Below are 15,200 nucleotides of genomic sequence, written 5' to 3' on the forward strand. Positions count from 1 at the left end.
GATTATTTACCTGGGAGATTTTATGGCTGTTCATCACCTGTTGAGATAGCATTATTTCTGATAACACTTTTCAGATTATGAGTAGTTTGTCCTCCAAATATTTATTCATGTTAACATTTACTTTGTAAATTTAACTTTTACATTGTTAACATTTATTTCATTACACGTACTCCCTTACAGGCATATAAATAGCTGCTAGACAGAACCCAGACAACTTCAAGCAAAATGAAGTTCCTCCTGTTGCTCTCAGCCATTGGCTTGTGCTGGGCTCAGTATTCCCCACAAACTGCGTACGGCCGGACATCCATCGTCCATCTGTTTGAATGGCGCTGGGTTGATATTGCTGAGGAATGTGAGCGGTACTTAGCTCCCAAAGGATTTGGAGGGGTTCAGGTAGGTTTTGTTCACAGCAGAACTTGCACGGTTTACTTGTGCCTACAGTAAAGGTTGTTCAGGTCAGTTTCTGTATATTCATGGCAGCATTTTATTTCACATATAAATACTCTAAAATAGTTACCTGAGTGAGAAAAATTTAGTATTGTCTGCAACTTTATGTCTCCAATGTGCTGCTAATATTCCTAAGTGGTTATTAAGGAATGCATCTGCATATGAAAGCTCCAGAAGTAACTTTTCTTTATTTACTAGTTGCTAGAGGCTCTAATGATATAAAGTAAACCATACTGTGACACTGATTAAAATTGTTTTATTTGTAGGTTTCTCCACCCAATGAGAATCTTATAGTTACCAGCCCTTCAAGACCTTGGTGGGAAAGATACCAACCAATTAGCTACAAATTATGCACAAGATCTGGAAATGAAGCTGAATTCAGAGACATGGTGACTCGATGCAACAACGTTGGTGTAAGTGAACTCCTGTGCCCTTTAAAAATATTATATAAAAAAGATTTCTCCAGCCGGGAGTGGTGGCCCACGCTTGCAATCCCCACGCTTGGGAGGCGGAGACAGGAGGATCACGCAGGTTTGAAGCCGGCCTCCCTGGCTTAAGAGACCCTGTTTCCAAATAAAAATATAAAAAATAGGTCTGGGAGTGTAGCTCGGAAGTAGAAGGGCTCCAAGAACCCCAGTACCACACACACACTCACACACACACACACACACACACACACACACACACATAAATAAAATAAATAAATTAAAACACACACAAATAAATAAAATAAATTAAAAAAGATTTCTACTGTCATTTTCTTTTAGAGCAGAAACATTGCAATTTAAATATTTGCATTTTGCTTTTCTTCAGATTTAATTCCATAGGAACTATTATCTTAAGTTTCGTGGCCATTTAAATTTTAACAAGATGTTCAGTTTTAAATATAAATATATCTACCTTTAACCTTTATCAAAATACACTTTCTCTTAAACATTTTTTGTTAGAAATTGGAAATTCCTGCTAAAATAGTTGCTATAATTTTCTTTAATTTATGGTATCCACTATTTGTCCTGGATAGGGTTCTCGATTTTTAAAAATGTTTGTTTGCTTTTTTATGTTAAGTAGCCAATTTTCTTTCTATAATGAGGAGTTTAATTAGTGACAGGTATGTACCATGTCTCTTTCTTTCTTCAGATCCTAGTCAGAAAGAAAATTTAATTGTTTCTTTCACCTTGGGACTCATTGAAATTTTAAAACTAATAAAACTTTCTAATCTGAACTGAATCTTCCCTCTTTAATAGTAGAACATTTTATTTCTTCAGAGAATTATGCTACTTTCTGATTTTCTTCATTTATCACTTATGTAAATATTTGGTTAATAAATAAAAATATAGGTCTTTATTTGATGTTAGTTTCCTTTCACAGTTGACTTTGTTCTTGCAGAAAAATAAATTTAATTTGCCAATTCCAATCTCTAAGACCTGTGGGGTAAAGGGTGAGAGTGGGGGTTAGTGGGCCACATTTATTGGGTGCGTGTATACTTATAACCTTCTCTTCTACAAAATGATGTAAAATTACCATGCACCTACCCTCCAAAAGGGAGAAAGCTAAAAAGAACAAAGAAATATTTTGCTGTTTGATTAAAATTGTGTAAAGTTTAATTCAGTATATTTTATGTTTCTCCCTAAAGTCAATCTGACATGGACCCCTTGCTTTTCAGGTCCGTATTTATGTGGATGCTGTAATTAATCACATGTGTGGGGAAGGTGTAGGTTCTGGAACAAGCAGCACTTGTGGATCTTACTTCAATTCTCACACCAGGGAGTTTTCAGGAGTTCCTTACTCTGCTTGGGATTTCAATGATGGTAAATGTAAAAGTGGAAGTGGTGGCATTGAGACCTACAATGATGCTTATCAGGTAATTATATTTAAAATAGTGATCCACTGAAGAATTATCTGTGTCTTTGAATATGCCCTGTAGCTAATTGGATATCATTTGAAATACTAGTTTAGATTTCTTAGGAAAACAGGTAGCCAAGAATAAATGCTTAACAATATACAATGTAAACTGATATTCAGAACAATTTCCTAATCAAGGGGCTGGAATATAGCTCAGATGTAGGGCATGTGGGAGGCCCTGGGCTCCCTCCTTGGCACCACAAGAAGATAAATAAATAAATAAATAAATAAATAAATAAATAAATAAATATTGCCCCCAGAGTGTTATAAACATAATCTACTCTTTTCATATATTGTCCATTTTTATACTGAGCAATGATTTTAAATTTACATACACAGTATTCTGTCGGCGCCCTTAGTGACTCATGAAAAAAATCAAATCCATATTCAAGAATATTTTTCCAATAATAGGGCTGGGGATGAACCCTAGTGATCAGGCATGCATACTTCAGGAATATATTTAGCACTAAAATAATATATATGAAAGTAAATATTTCTCCCAATCAATTAAAAAGCTCATGTTTTTTATTTTTTACCTTATCCATTTTTATACTTGAAAATTATTTCAGAGATACACCCGTATAATGAGGTTGACTTCCCCAATTAAGGAAGGCATTATACATGTTATTAAAGAAAGAATGAATCATCAAATAGATTTTCATTTGAGAAATGATATACTTTTTAATTAATACCAAGATATTTATCCCCACAGGTCAGAGACTGCCGTCTGACTGGTCTCCTTGATCTTGCCCTGGAGAAAGATTATGTGCGCACCAAGATTGCTGACTACTTGAACAATCTCATCGATATTGGTGTGGCAGGCTTCAGACTCGATGCTTCTAAACACATGTGGCCTGGAGACATAAAGGCAATTTTGGATAAACTGCATAACCTTAACACAAAGTGGTTCTCTGCAGGAAGCAAACCCTTCATTTTCCAGGAGGTACAGTAATGCATATATATGCATATAAAACAGTATCACTTTGTTCTTTAGAAATTAAATGTAAGGTTTAAGTAAATATCTTATTTTCTTGGTGAAGACCTGAGTTATTTATGTAGAGCAAGACCCTTTAGCCTCTTTTTCTCAGATGTAACACATGTAATTGTTACCACAGTGGGTTCTATGGAATTGTGGAGAATTCTTTTAGATTGCAGACTTCAGTGTTCTTTTTACTAAATCCCCAGAGACCATTATGAGAGGTAGGAAGTCACAAAGTTGTTGTCACAAGTAGGTCTGTATGAGTTTGAATCTTAGCCTATGCTATGTGTGAGCTATTCTTTTTATAACTTATGTGAAAGACTAAGTAAGGTCACAATTCTTACAACAGGTCACCTTGTTATTAGTTTTTTACCAAATTGTGGCACATACTTTCTCAAAAATATAATTATCTAGGTTTAAAAAATCAATTTTAGCATTTCAAGTACCATAAATATTTTAAAGCTATTTTGACTTAATTCTAATTTACTTGCTGAAATATTGTAGGGTACTTGCATTAAATGATATTTATCTTATCTATTTACTAGGTAATTGATCTGGGTGGTGAGGCAATTTCAAGTAGTGAGTACTATGGAAATGGTCGCGTGACGGAATTCAAATATGGTGCAAAACTGGGCACAGTAATCCGCAAATGGAGTGGAGAGAAGATGGCCTACTTAAAGTAAATTAAATATAATTTTAAAAAAATATTTTTTAGATCTATTAGTATATTACTCTAGTATGAAAATCTTCTTTGAAACTGCTTATTCAGACATGTATCAATAGTTCATCATTAAATATTATTGTTCATCCAGTTTCTATTAATAATCTTTTCACTTAGAATATAAATCAAGAAATTATTCAAGAAACCTCAAACATCAGCTAGATATTTTAATCTATGTTAGGTATAAATATACTAAATTTGAATAATGTTTGCCTTGTTAGAGTCAGATAATAATTAGAAGGAAATTATTTATACACACAAATGCATAAGTATGGAATTTATGTGTGGTATATCATCCAATTAATTTAAATATTAAAATACTTAAGTTACAGTGATACCATAGCAAAGATGCAATTTAAGCCAGTGTGACTTTCTATATACTTTGCTTTGAAAAATGACCCCCTAAAGTCTACCTAAATTATATATATGAAAAAGTTAATTGGATTTTTTTCTTAAAACACAAATTTTATATGTTTGTTAGAAAATACAAGAAATCTAGGTGTATATAAGCATGGAATACATTTCAGATTACATATGTTTATATGACATATATATATATATTTACATGTATATATAAAATAAAAAATTCTATAAAATAATCATTTAATTAGAGTATTTACTAAATCTGTTACAAAAGAAAATATTCATGTGCATATATTATTATTTTTACTAGGAACTGGGGAGAAGGCTGGGGTTTCATGCCCTCTGACAGAGCCCTGGTGTTTGTGGACAACCATGACAATCAAAGAGGACATGGAGCTGGAGGAGCATCTATTCTTACATTCTGGGATGCCAGGTAGGAGACAGCATGTGCTACTCTCTTTTAACTTGCCTTTTAAAGTCTGAAAATATTCTGTCCTTCTCTTACAATATAATTTTGTCACTTTCAGAATGTATAAAATGGCAGTTGGATTCATGCTTGCTCATCCTTATGGATTTACACGGGTCATGTCCAGCTACCGTTGGGATAGATATTTTGAAAATGGAAATGTAAGTTTTAGAATTGTTAACAAACATATCTTTTCCTCAAGAAGTTTATTTTGTTTTGATTTAAAACTAGCTCTCTGTATTAAAAACTTATTCCTCAAGCATTCATTTAACTGTAGACCTAATGCTATATTTTATTTTAGGAATGCAAAGCATATTAAAGATACAAACTTTAACTTTCTTGTCTTCAAAGAAATTTGATAATGCTCATCAAGAATTTAAAACATGCTGTGTGTGGTGGTGCAGGCTTGTAATCCCAGAGCCTGGGAGGCAGAGACAGGAGGATCATGCAGGCTCGAAGCCAGCCTCTGGGAGTGTAGCCCAGAGGTAGAAGGGTTTTCAGGAACCCCAGTACCACTAAAAAAAAAAAAAAAAACAAAAAACAGAATTTAAAGCATTGGATTTTGTTTGTACAGTGTTAATATGAATTAAATTCTTTTAAAGAATCACTCTAAATATTGATTATATTGAGGTGAAGTTAAATAGAAAAACTACCCTAAAAGTATAAGGAAATTATGTATGTGTGTGTGTATATATATATACATACACAATACATACATATATATGTATATATACATATATGTTTTCAGTACATATGTAAATCATAGATTAGAATTTTCAAATTATTCCCAGAAAAGTAAGAATGATAAAAATATGAGGAAGTATGTTAAACACATTGATATTAATAGCAATTTAATTAAAAATTGATAAGACAATGAAGGTGTTTTTAAATCTAGGAGTGAGTTTATTTGTAGCTTTATAGTTTCTGAAGTTATATCATAGAAAATGTTATACTTAAAGCAGGAATTCCTCTTCATCCTAAAGCAGAAAGTCAGACAGACTTCCATTTAAAATTTCTAAGTTTCTTTTCCCTTCACACATGCCACAGCCCTGTATGGCAACTTATATTCTTGTTGAGTACCTTTAATATTTGAAATATATTCTTTGAAAACGAACCAAAGTCTAGTTAGGATTTGTGATGCACATCTGTAATTCTAGTATCTGTATATGGCTTATATTGGAGGACTGTAGCTCAAGATTCTCAGAAACTTAAAAGGATCTTGTTTCAAAATCCAAAAATAGAAGAAGGCTGGGGGTATAATGCAGAGATTCAGTGCCCCTAGATGAAGGCCCAGCATTAAAGCCTAAAAATATAAACAAAATGAACCAACTTCTGGTATTTCCACTAACTCTTTTTTTAATTTTTTTTGAGGAGATACAGATTATTTTCCTTTTCTAATTCTCCTATAGCATTTACGCTTTACTAAAATTTTTACATCATGCAAACTCATAGCATTACCCATTTTTCATCATATAACATGATCTTAGAATGGCAATCCTTCTGGACTTTGGCTTTCTCCAAAATATATGTTTCAAGAAGTTGAAAATCAGAAAAAATATTCAAAATATGCTTAATTCAGTAAAGAATATAAGAATACATTTATTAATCAAATTGTATTAATTTATTAACCATTGTATTTAAGGTATTTTTGCACACATTATTTAGCTGTTATAGCAATCAATAATCCTTCTATTTTGAAAATTAAGAGGCTGAGGTACAGAGAAAACATGTCTATATATTTATATCTATGTTTATATAAATATGTATGTTTATGTTTATCTAAATATGTATCCTATCTTCAACATATTTGAAAATATAAACATACATAGAAGATATAAACCCGTATCTTAGATATATCTATATCTATATCTATATCTATATCTATATCTATATCTATATCTATCTTCTCAGGGTTAGGACTAGGATGTTGGAGTCTATGTTCCAGTCCTAGATTGGCTGACACTAATGCTTTTGCCCCATGGTATTAAATTGCTTTTTGTTATATAAAGAGACATGACTTGGAAAGAAAATGAAAAGGATAAAAGTTTTATCCTGTTTAAAAGATCAAACTGGAATCTCAGACAGAATAAGCATGCTCTAGAGGTTCATCAAAATAGCAAAGAATTTGTATGCTAAATAACAACAGTGCAAAGAAGCATGGAACAAGAGAAAAATGATTCATTATAATACAGAAAAAGTGGAATTTACAAATATGTTAAAAATCTAAGATTTTTTCCTATAATTAAGGATGTTAACGATTGGATGGGGCCACCAAATAATAATGGAGTGACTAAAGAAGTAACTATTAATGCAGACACCACTTGTGGCAATGGCTGGGTCTGTGAACATCGGTGGCGTCAAATAAGGTGAGGATACTTGCGGAGGGATAGCCTCTAAGAGGAGACTTACATTATCATTTTTATTAGCATGTTGATGTTTAAGGGTAGTATAATTTAATATAATTTCATGCTTTTAGGAACATGGTTGCCTTCAGAAATGTAGTTGATGGCCAGGCTTTTACAAACTGGTGGGACAATGGCAGCAACCAGGTAGCTTTTGGAAGAGGAAACAAAGGATTTATTGTCTTTAACAATGATGACTGGTAAGTAGACAGCACTTAAAATCTTGTTTATAGTACTGTATTCTTGTTTTATCTTTTTCCTCATTGACTTTATTCATATCTGACCAATCCTTTTGCCAGTGGCTTAAGAACTCATTGAAATAAGAAAAGTTTAGAAGAAAAATGATGTTGACTCCTTTCCTCTTATTTTTTTTCTGCTGGTTTCATAAAGTTTTTCAGTTTTAAGTAGAGATCACTTTATGAATCCTTGAAGTATCATTTGAGTTACACTGTATAATTTCATATGATATATATGATTTATAATTATAAATGAATTTATAATTGTTTCATGTTAGAAAATTCTGAATATATGAATATTTAATTTATGTTCACATCATAAAGACAGTAAATACACAAGTAGTTAAAAGGACTATTGAATTGCTAAAAGAATGTGACCTTTGTGTCTTAGTACTGAAATATCTTTTTTATTTTCAATAGATCTCTGTACAATTCTATTTCCACCTTTGGTATATATTCTTCACTTTTCTGTCCATTTGTGACAGATAAGATCATTAAAAATATATGTGTAAGAAATAGATACCTTAAAATCAACAATGCTCCTCCGGAGGTTGTCTGTTTTATTCCACAACTTCACATTGTTGGCCTTTCTTTTCTATCAATTAGGTCTTATTCTTCTAAAGATTTCCTTATATCCCAAACTTATTGCTTAGAAATCCTTTTTGCAAGCTTTTGAAATGAAGAAGTCCAAAGCCAACTTTTACTCACATTTAGAACATTTTATTATTTTAACTGCTCCCCCAAAAGTGAAGTATATCTTTGATTGCCAAAATAGTTCATTAATTTCTATTATTTTTATTTGCTGGTAGGGTGAGTTAAATAAACATATATGAGAACTTTATATTTCAATGTATTTACTTTTTCATAGAAATGTTAAATTACTTTTACTCCTATCTCAAATTCTTTTTAGCCTTTGAAAAAAAACATAAAATTTGCATTTTTATAAAAAATTAGTGTTTCCCTAAGTTAAGAACAGGAGAAATTTATGTATTTTTGTTTTATATGGATAGTAATTTATTCTAAGGGTGACAATTCTCACAGTCCCTCTCTTATATTCTTCTATCTTCATTGTTTCATAATATTCAACACTGACTAGGGAATCCTAAGGTCTTCCATAAGATTGCATTTGGTCCTGAGAATGCTATTCACATGCACTGAAGTGAACTTTGGGCTTGGCTTTTCTTTTGTTTGAGACCTTGATTGTTCTGAGTTCTTCAGGGTCAAGTGAGGCCATTTATTTGTTTTGGAGAATCTGCACACTTGCATTTGCCTGTGTTGAACTGAAGAGACACATTGAACTTCCTTTTGCAGGTCACTTTCAACCACTTTGCAAACTGGCCTTCCTGCTGGCACGTACTGTGATGTCATTTCTGGAGATAAAGTTGATGGCTATTGCACAGGATCTCAAGTCCATGTTTCCAGCGATGGCAAAGCTCACTTTTCCATTAGCAACTCTGCTGAAGACCCATTCATTGCAATTCATGTGGAAGCCAAATTATAAAGTTCAAATTAAATACATACAGAGAGCATAACCAAGTGTGTTTCTTTTCTTCTACATGTGTTAATTCTTATCATTCCTTAACTTTTATTAGAATTTAAAAGTACTCTTGAAATAGTCAAAACAGTATTAACTATAACATATAATTATACAAATATAACATAGCTCCAGACAAGACGTTATTATGTTACAGAAGACTCACTTTAACTTTTTTGCTTGATAAAGGAAGTTCTAAGGCTTCAGAAAGTCAACCTGACAAATATGGGGATTGTAATTAACAGCATTTTTTCACCATCTCTAGTTTTCTCATGCAATTCTTGAAGAGTATGCCTATCAGTTAGGATAACTGGCATTATGATAATTCCTTCTCAATGTAGCCCGTTTGTTTTTTTCACACTTGAAGCACTTTTACAATTAGTATAGTTAAAGATAGAAGATATTTATTTATACTTTTTATGAGTTTTGGTTATATGAAGCCAGTAGAAATCCTCTATTTTTTCTATGTTCTTTCCTCAGCATTTTTTCCTATGCCTTTTTTTTTTTTTTTTTTTTTTTTTTTTTTTTTTTGGTGGTACTGAGGATGGAACCCAGGGGCCTTCTACTTCCAGGCTACATTCCCAGACCTATTTTATATTTTATTTGGAAACAGGGTCTCTTAAGCCAATTGAGGCTGGCTTTGAACCTGAGCAACGCTCCTGTCTCAGCCTCCCAAGTGTGGGTATTACAAGCATGGGCCACCATGCCCAATTTTCCTATAGCTTTTACAGTAATATATGGCTCATTGTTCTTCCTTTTACGTTCCTGTGTGCATGTTTGTTTAGAAATTTTGTGAAGTGATATCCTGCAGTTTTTCTTTCTTGTTTTCTTTCTTTTTGTTTGTTTGTTTGTTTGGTCCTACTGGGGTTCCTGGAAACCCTTCTACCACTGGGCTACACTCCCAGACACCTATTTTTTATATTATTATTTGGAGACAGTGTCTCGAACCTGCTTGATCCTCCGGTCTCTGCCTCCCAAGCATGGGAATTACAAGCGTGCACCACCATGCCCGGCTTCTTTCTTGTTTTCTAGCTCTATATTTTCCTTTATCCTGACTTTGAATATAGATTTGCCATGATGCTCAAATAGGGCTTTTTGTAAATCTCAATTATTTTTTATGCTTAAGCAGTGTATGGGTGTAAAAGTGAAATCCATACAATAACAACTATTTTTCCCTATCACTTTATTTTTCCACTATGAAACGGATCTATGGTTCATAGATTAACAGTTCAGCCTAAGCATTTGGCTGCAGATTCTACAATTTGTTTGAATTTCATTATATAGAATATATAAGAACACAAAAGAAGTTTTATAAAATTCATTAGTTATGTACAGATAGGCAACAAGGACCATAGCCTCCTAGCATTTGCATTAAGGCAGGTTCATAAGGCTCAGGAAAGATGAAATCTCATTTGCTTAGCCTTAATTTGCTATACAACAGAAAATCCGGAAAGAGGCCTTCATTAGATTTCATGGCCAAGAGTCACAGGATTTAATGGTCTAATGTGTGCAAATATATTCTGTTCCATGAGGGTCAGAAATAAAGTTTGGGCTTAACTGACCATTCCTTCCTATATGAGGATATTGTATTCCCAACATATTTCATTGTCTCAGTCAATATTCTTACTGGTGTAATCCACGACAACTGACCTCACAATTTGAAAGAAGGTTTATTTGCTTACATTTTTTTTAAGATTCCAAAGTTTATTCTATGTTAGTCTGTTTTTTAGAGATCAGGGCCAGATGATAGGAAGCAGAGAGAACAAGAGAGCAAGGGCTCTTCTCCCACAGCTCAAAGGCCAGAGAAGCAAGAAGGAGTAAGCAGGAGGATTTAAGGACACAGCACGGGCACCAAAGTCAAACTGCTATTGGCCACCTCTCCACCCACACCCTTCCTGCCTCATTACCACTCAAAACATTCAAGATTTAATTTTATCTACTCTGAACATGAATACATGAGCTGTGCAAGAATCATTTTATATCTAACTAAAACACATAATTATTGGGGAAATATTTAACATGAGGGAGAAGAGGGTTGGTCTATGCCCACTCAGAAAATATTCCTAGACACTTGGGAAGTTTAGAATGTAGGATGATAAATTTGAGGCTGGGTATATAGTTCGATGGCAAAGTACTGAGCATAAGCCAGATTCAGTATTCATTCTCATATTAGAATACAGAAAAGCAAGATAAAAACCCATATAACTTAAAAAATCCACATTGTAATTAGGATGTGGATTTTCCCACAGGGATTCATGTGTTGGCATCTTTATCCTCATTGTGGTGATGTGAGAGTTGGTAGACTTTAACCCTTAAGGGGTTGACATCATTAGAAGTGGTTCAGTTATTGAAGGTTCATGAATCTTTGTTTGCTCCCTAGGGAGTGATGTAGTATAAAAGAGCAAGCCTGACCCTTGAATCCTCGCCAGCTGTGATTTTTCTTTTCTGTGCTTCCACCATGATGTTATTCACCACGAGTCTCTCATTTGAGACAAAACAATGTCAGCGATCTAACCTTGATTGCTGGTCCTCCCAAAGAGAGGCTCAATAACCTCCTTTTAAAATGAATTTTCTAGCTTCAGTTATCTTGTTACATCAGTGGAAAACAAGACTGTACAATCCATGAGCTCCCTAAATTGTTTTCTTAGTTGACCTCATTTCTTGTTCTTTTTTCTTGTAAAACATGTACTGCTTCATTACATAGTCTCTACATTCTCATCATAACTTTCCATCTTTAATAGTTTCTATTATCAACACTTCATTGAATCTTCTCTTTCTAATATCAGTTCCATTTACAAAAGCAAAGAAATATACTTTATCATTATTTCATTCTAATTCACAGCCAAGTCAACAGGATAGACCACTCTCACCTTCTCTATTCCTTTGATTGCTATGACTCTAATCTTTTCTGGTTTTCTTCTGTCTCACTCATTACTCTTTTTATGAGTATTATTGAATTATTCATCTTCTTCTGTTTTACATTGAGCCATCATTTTTTTCTAATTGTCTCTTTTTGTCCTCCCTTTTCCATATAATTGAAATAATTTCCATGTTTAAAGCAAATCATTTTGCATGGATATCTGTATCTCCAATCAGCACATTTCTAGGGCTTTAGCCTCACTCTCCCAACAGATGCTTATTATCCCACCTCAATATCTTACAGACATCTCATATTTAACATACACAAAATGAAACCTTCTCCTCTGCTTGCACCAACTTTTTAATCCCTGTTATTTACTTCTCACTTAGATGTGTAGCGCATTTTCTTAGTCTTCCCCACCCACTTTTCTACCACTTTATCCACTCACATAAACCTTAGCATGACTTATTAATTGTCCCTTCAAAATATTTTGTGTCCTTGAACATTTTGTGGATCTTGTCATCATTTTATTGGTGTCACCTCTGTTGTCTACATTGCAAACAACCATACAGTTGGTATCTAATGTCTACTTATTGAGATCTTACTTCAATATAAAAAGTAAAGCGGATCTGGGTGTAAAGCTCAAAGGTAGATTGCCCCAGATTTCAATCCATAGGACCACATACACACAAAAAAGTTACTTGCTAAGAGCAAAACAGGAATTAGATATGCATTTTATTCCAGTGGGAATGTATAAAGAAATAGAAAATTAATCACCCCAAAACACTATTAAATACAATAGCAGACTTTAAGCATCTTTTGAACACTTCATTGACTTCTCTCAAGGCTTAGGCTATCCCCACACAGGGTGTTACTGGTCATAGTCCACATGGCTGCTCTCCAAAGCTGCTCACTGATGTGGGTGTCTTTGCTGGTGGGTGTTATATGCTTCTTGTCCCTCTCCCTCTCTGCGGTCTCCACTTGAGATCTACTCCCAAAACTACCCAGGAATCATTCCACCAAGGGTACCCTGCATGGGACTCCAACTCTGATCAATTTTTGCCTGGCTCCCGGGCCTTTCTTTGAAATCTTGGTGAAAGGCAATATGACTCCATAGATACTGCACTTAAACAAACATCATATGGACTCAAATGACAGCAACTAATGTGGGCTCAATTGAGCCATAGCCCAGGAGTGTTTCTCAGGCTGAAGACAATGACACAAACTCAAGGTGGATGTAGGCTTTGAGCGTGTGTGACCGAGCTTGTGAGAGAAAGTGTAGATGAAAACCTTACCCTTCAGGTATTATTTCTATTTTCCTAATGCAAATTGCTTGACTTTTAATTTGTAATAATTTATGTGCAAGAGCATGTTTCCTCAGCAGCAACTCCTGACTGAACCTTTATACTCTTCCTCCTTACCTGGTCAGGCTATAGGTTTGTCAAACCTTTTTACTCTGCTTTTTATGCGCTGAGTCTCAATGAAAATTATTAAAAATTAGACAGTGATACCCTGTCCATGCTATACCCTGAATACTGTGTTGTTTAAATTTTTTTCACCAAATAACATAGTCATTTATTCAGTTTTGACCTTCTGTAAAATCTTTACACTTGAATAGCAAACAGGCTAGCCATGGGAATGAATTGTACAGGTATGATACCTGATGGTTTTTTTATCATGCAATATTTGAACCTCCTCTTTTGCCTCATCTCCAGCTGTTCTTTGATACTCATCCATAAGAGATATGGTAAATATGGGTTTGTCTGTCATCCTAGGTGGGGTACTGGGTCACAGAGGTAGTAGCAAACAACTCAGTCAATTTTTGTATATATTTCTATGAAGAATTTTTCAAATTCTTCAAGTCAGAGGTTGAGAAAGGACTGTTGTCTTATGGTATCTCTCAGATTGTTTCCTGTGCATTTAAGCCCTGTCAGGAACTTCCTTGCCTCAGAGATGTGTGCCCCCTGACACATGGGATGTCTGCTGGTGTTTAAGAGGGAAAAACTTTCACTTTCAATAGACAGAATATGATAATGCTAATTGTAGCAGACCCTCTCTCTATTCCTAACCTGTTTTTAGCCAGCTGGCCCTAGCTAGGAAAAAGGGCCCATGGAGTCTTAGGCAGAGCTGGGTGTTCTGACATAGGTTTCAAGTGTTTATTTTATTTAAGTTTATGAAATCTTTCATAACTTTCTTTCCAATTGCTTTTAAGCTACCTCACTGTAGGTTAAGCCTTTCTCTGCTCTATCAGTTTTGTTCTTGGTCATTCAGACTTCTTATTTACCACTGCATAAATGCTCACACATGCACAGATTATTTTCACATTTATTTGCCTGACCTCTGAGTGAACAAATCTAACTTTATCATCATATAATAATTTAGAGTACTATATGCATCTATAATAAAAAAATATAAAATAGGTCTGGGAGTGTATCCCGGAGGTAGAAGGCCCCTGGTTTCCATTCCCAGTACCACCACAAACAAACAAACAAACAAACAACCCAAAACTTGGTATTAGTAAGAATTTAATTATTGTATTCCTAATGGGTGAAGAATTATGTATTTCAATAAGCTTCTTTTACAGTTTTCCTCCTGGTGTTTCCTTTTGAGATTTTCCTGTTCTTTTTTATTCCTATTTGATTTCAGATAGTTTTCTTCTTAGGATGAATCTTTTACTTTTTTTGAGATTTTCTGTATTCTTACTGTTTTAGTCATTAAATGTAAATATATTGTTCAAGACTATTACTTGTTTTTTCAAATTTTATTAGTGCTATAATAAGTAACCATTATGTTGATATAATTAGGGTGGTTCCAAGGTGTGCCAGAATCACTTATTTTAGGTATTTGCCCTACAAAAAGCTTTGTTATTTTTGAAATGAATATGTGTTTCATTGTATATACCATTTGTTTCATTTTAAGTCTTATATCCCACATCAATAAAATAAGATTGTATTTAGATAAGTGGTCCTATATGACCAAAAATAAGTTACTAGAGTAAATTAAAGAAACAAACAAAAATAGAAATGAATTATTAATAGATGTTTATAATACAAATTTTATATGAATTTTTTGAAATTTCACTGATTACTTGGAACTGAAATTTTGAAAAACACTAAATTAGCTTATTTCGATAGTTTTATTATTGGTTATTCATCTTATCACCTTTTTTCTTTGACTATTTACATCCTATTAAAAAGGAAATGCTATATAGAATATTTTTAATCAAAGTGCTCATGTGTACCTAAGGCTGTATCAATCAAGAGGAATTGGTTATGCTACAGTAAATAAAA

General features: G+C 33.6%; 1 protein-coding gene across 3 annotated transcripts; it reads left to right on the forward strand.

Annotated features, from left to right (window-relative positions):
* Window positions 1-225: 225 nt before the first annotated feature.
* On the forward strand, window positions 226-9,017 carry LOC308260752 (pancreatic alpha-amylase; the record flags this gene model as incomplete). Of its 3 annotated transcripts, none has more annotated exons than XM_080692253.1 (10): window positions 226-393; window positions 714-860; window positions 2,111-2,308; window positions 3,062-3,292; window positions 3,874-4,007; window positions 4,723-4,845; window positions 4,940-5,039; window positions 7,126-7,244; window positions 7,355-7,480; window positions 8,828-9,017. In XM_080692253.1, the coding sequence occupies 10 exons, from the start codon at window positions 226-228 to the stop codon at window positions 9,015-9,017; spliced, it is 1,536 nt and encodes a 511-aa protein (XP_080548379.1). The 3 variants fall into 3 exon arrangements, with proteins under 3 accessions (XP_080548379.1, XP_080548380.1, XP_080548381.1); XM_080692254.1 differs by having other exon boundaries at window positions 3,062-3,127; XM_080692255.1 differs by lacking the exon at window positions 3,062-3,292.
* Window positions 9,018-15,200: the final 6,183 nt, after the last annotated feature.

This window comes from Muscardinus avellanarius, assembly GCF_963383645.1.
Source record: "Muscardinus avellanarius genome assembly, chromosome: 3".
Taxonomy (NCBI): Eukaryota; Metazoa; Chordata; class Mammalia; order Rodentia; family Gliridae; genus Muscardinus; species Muscardinus avellanarius.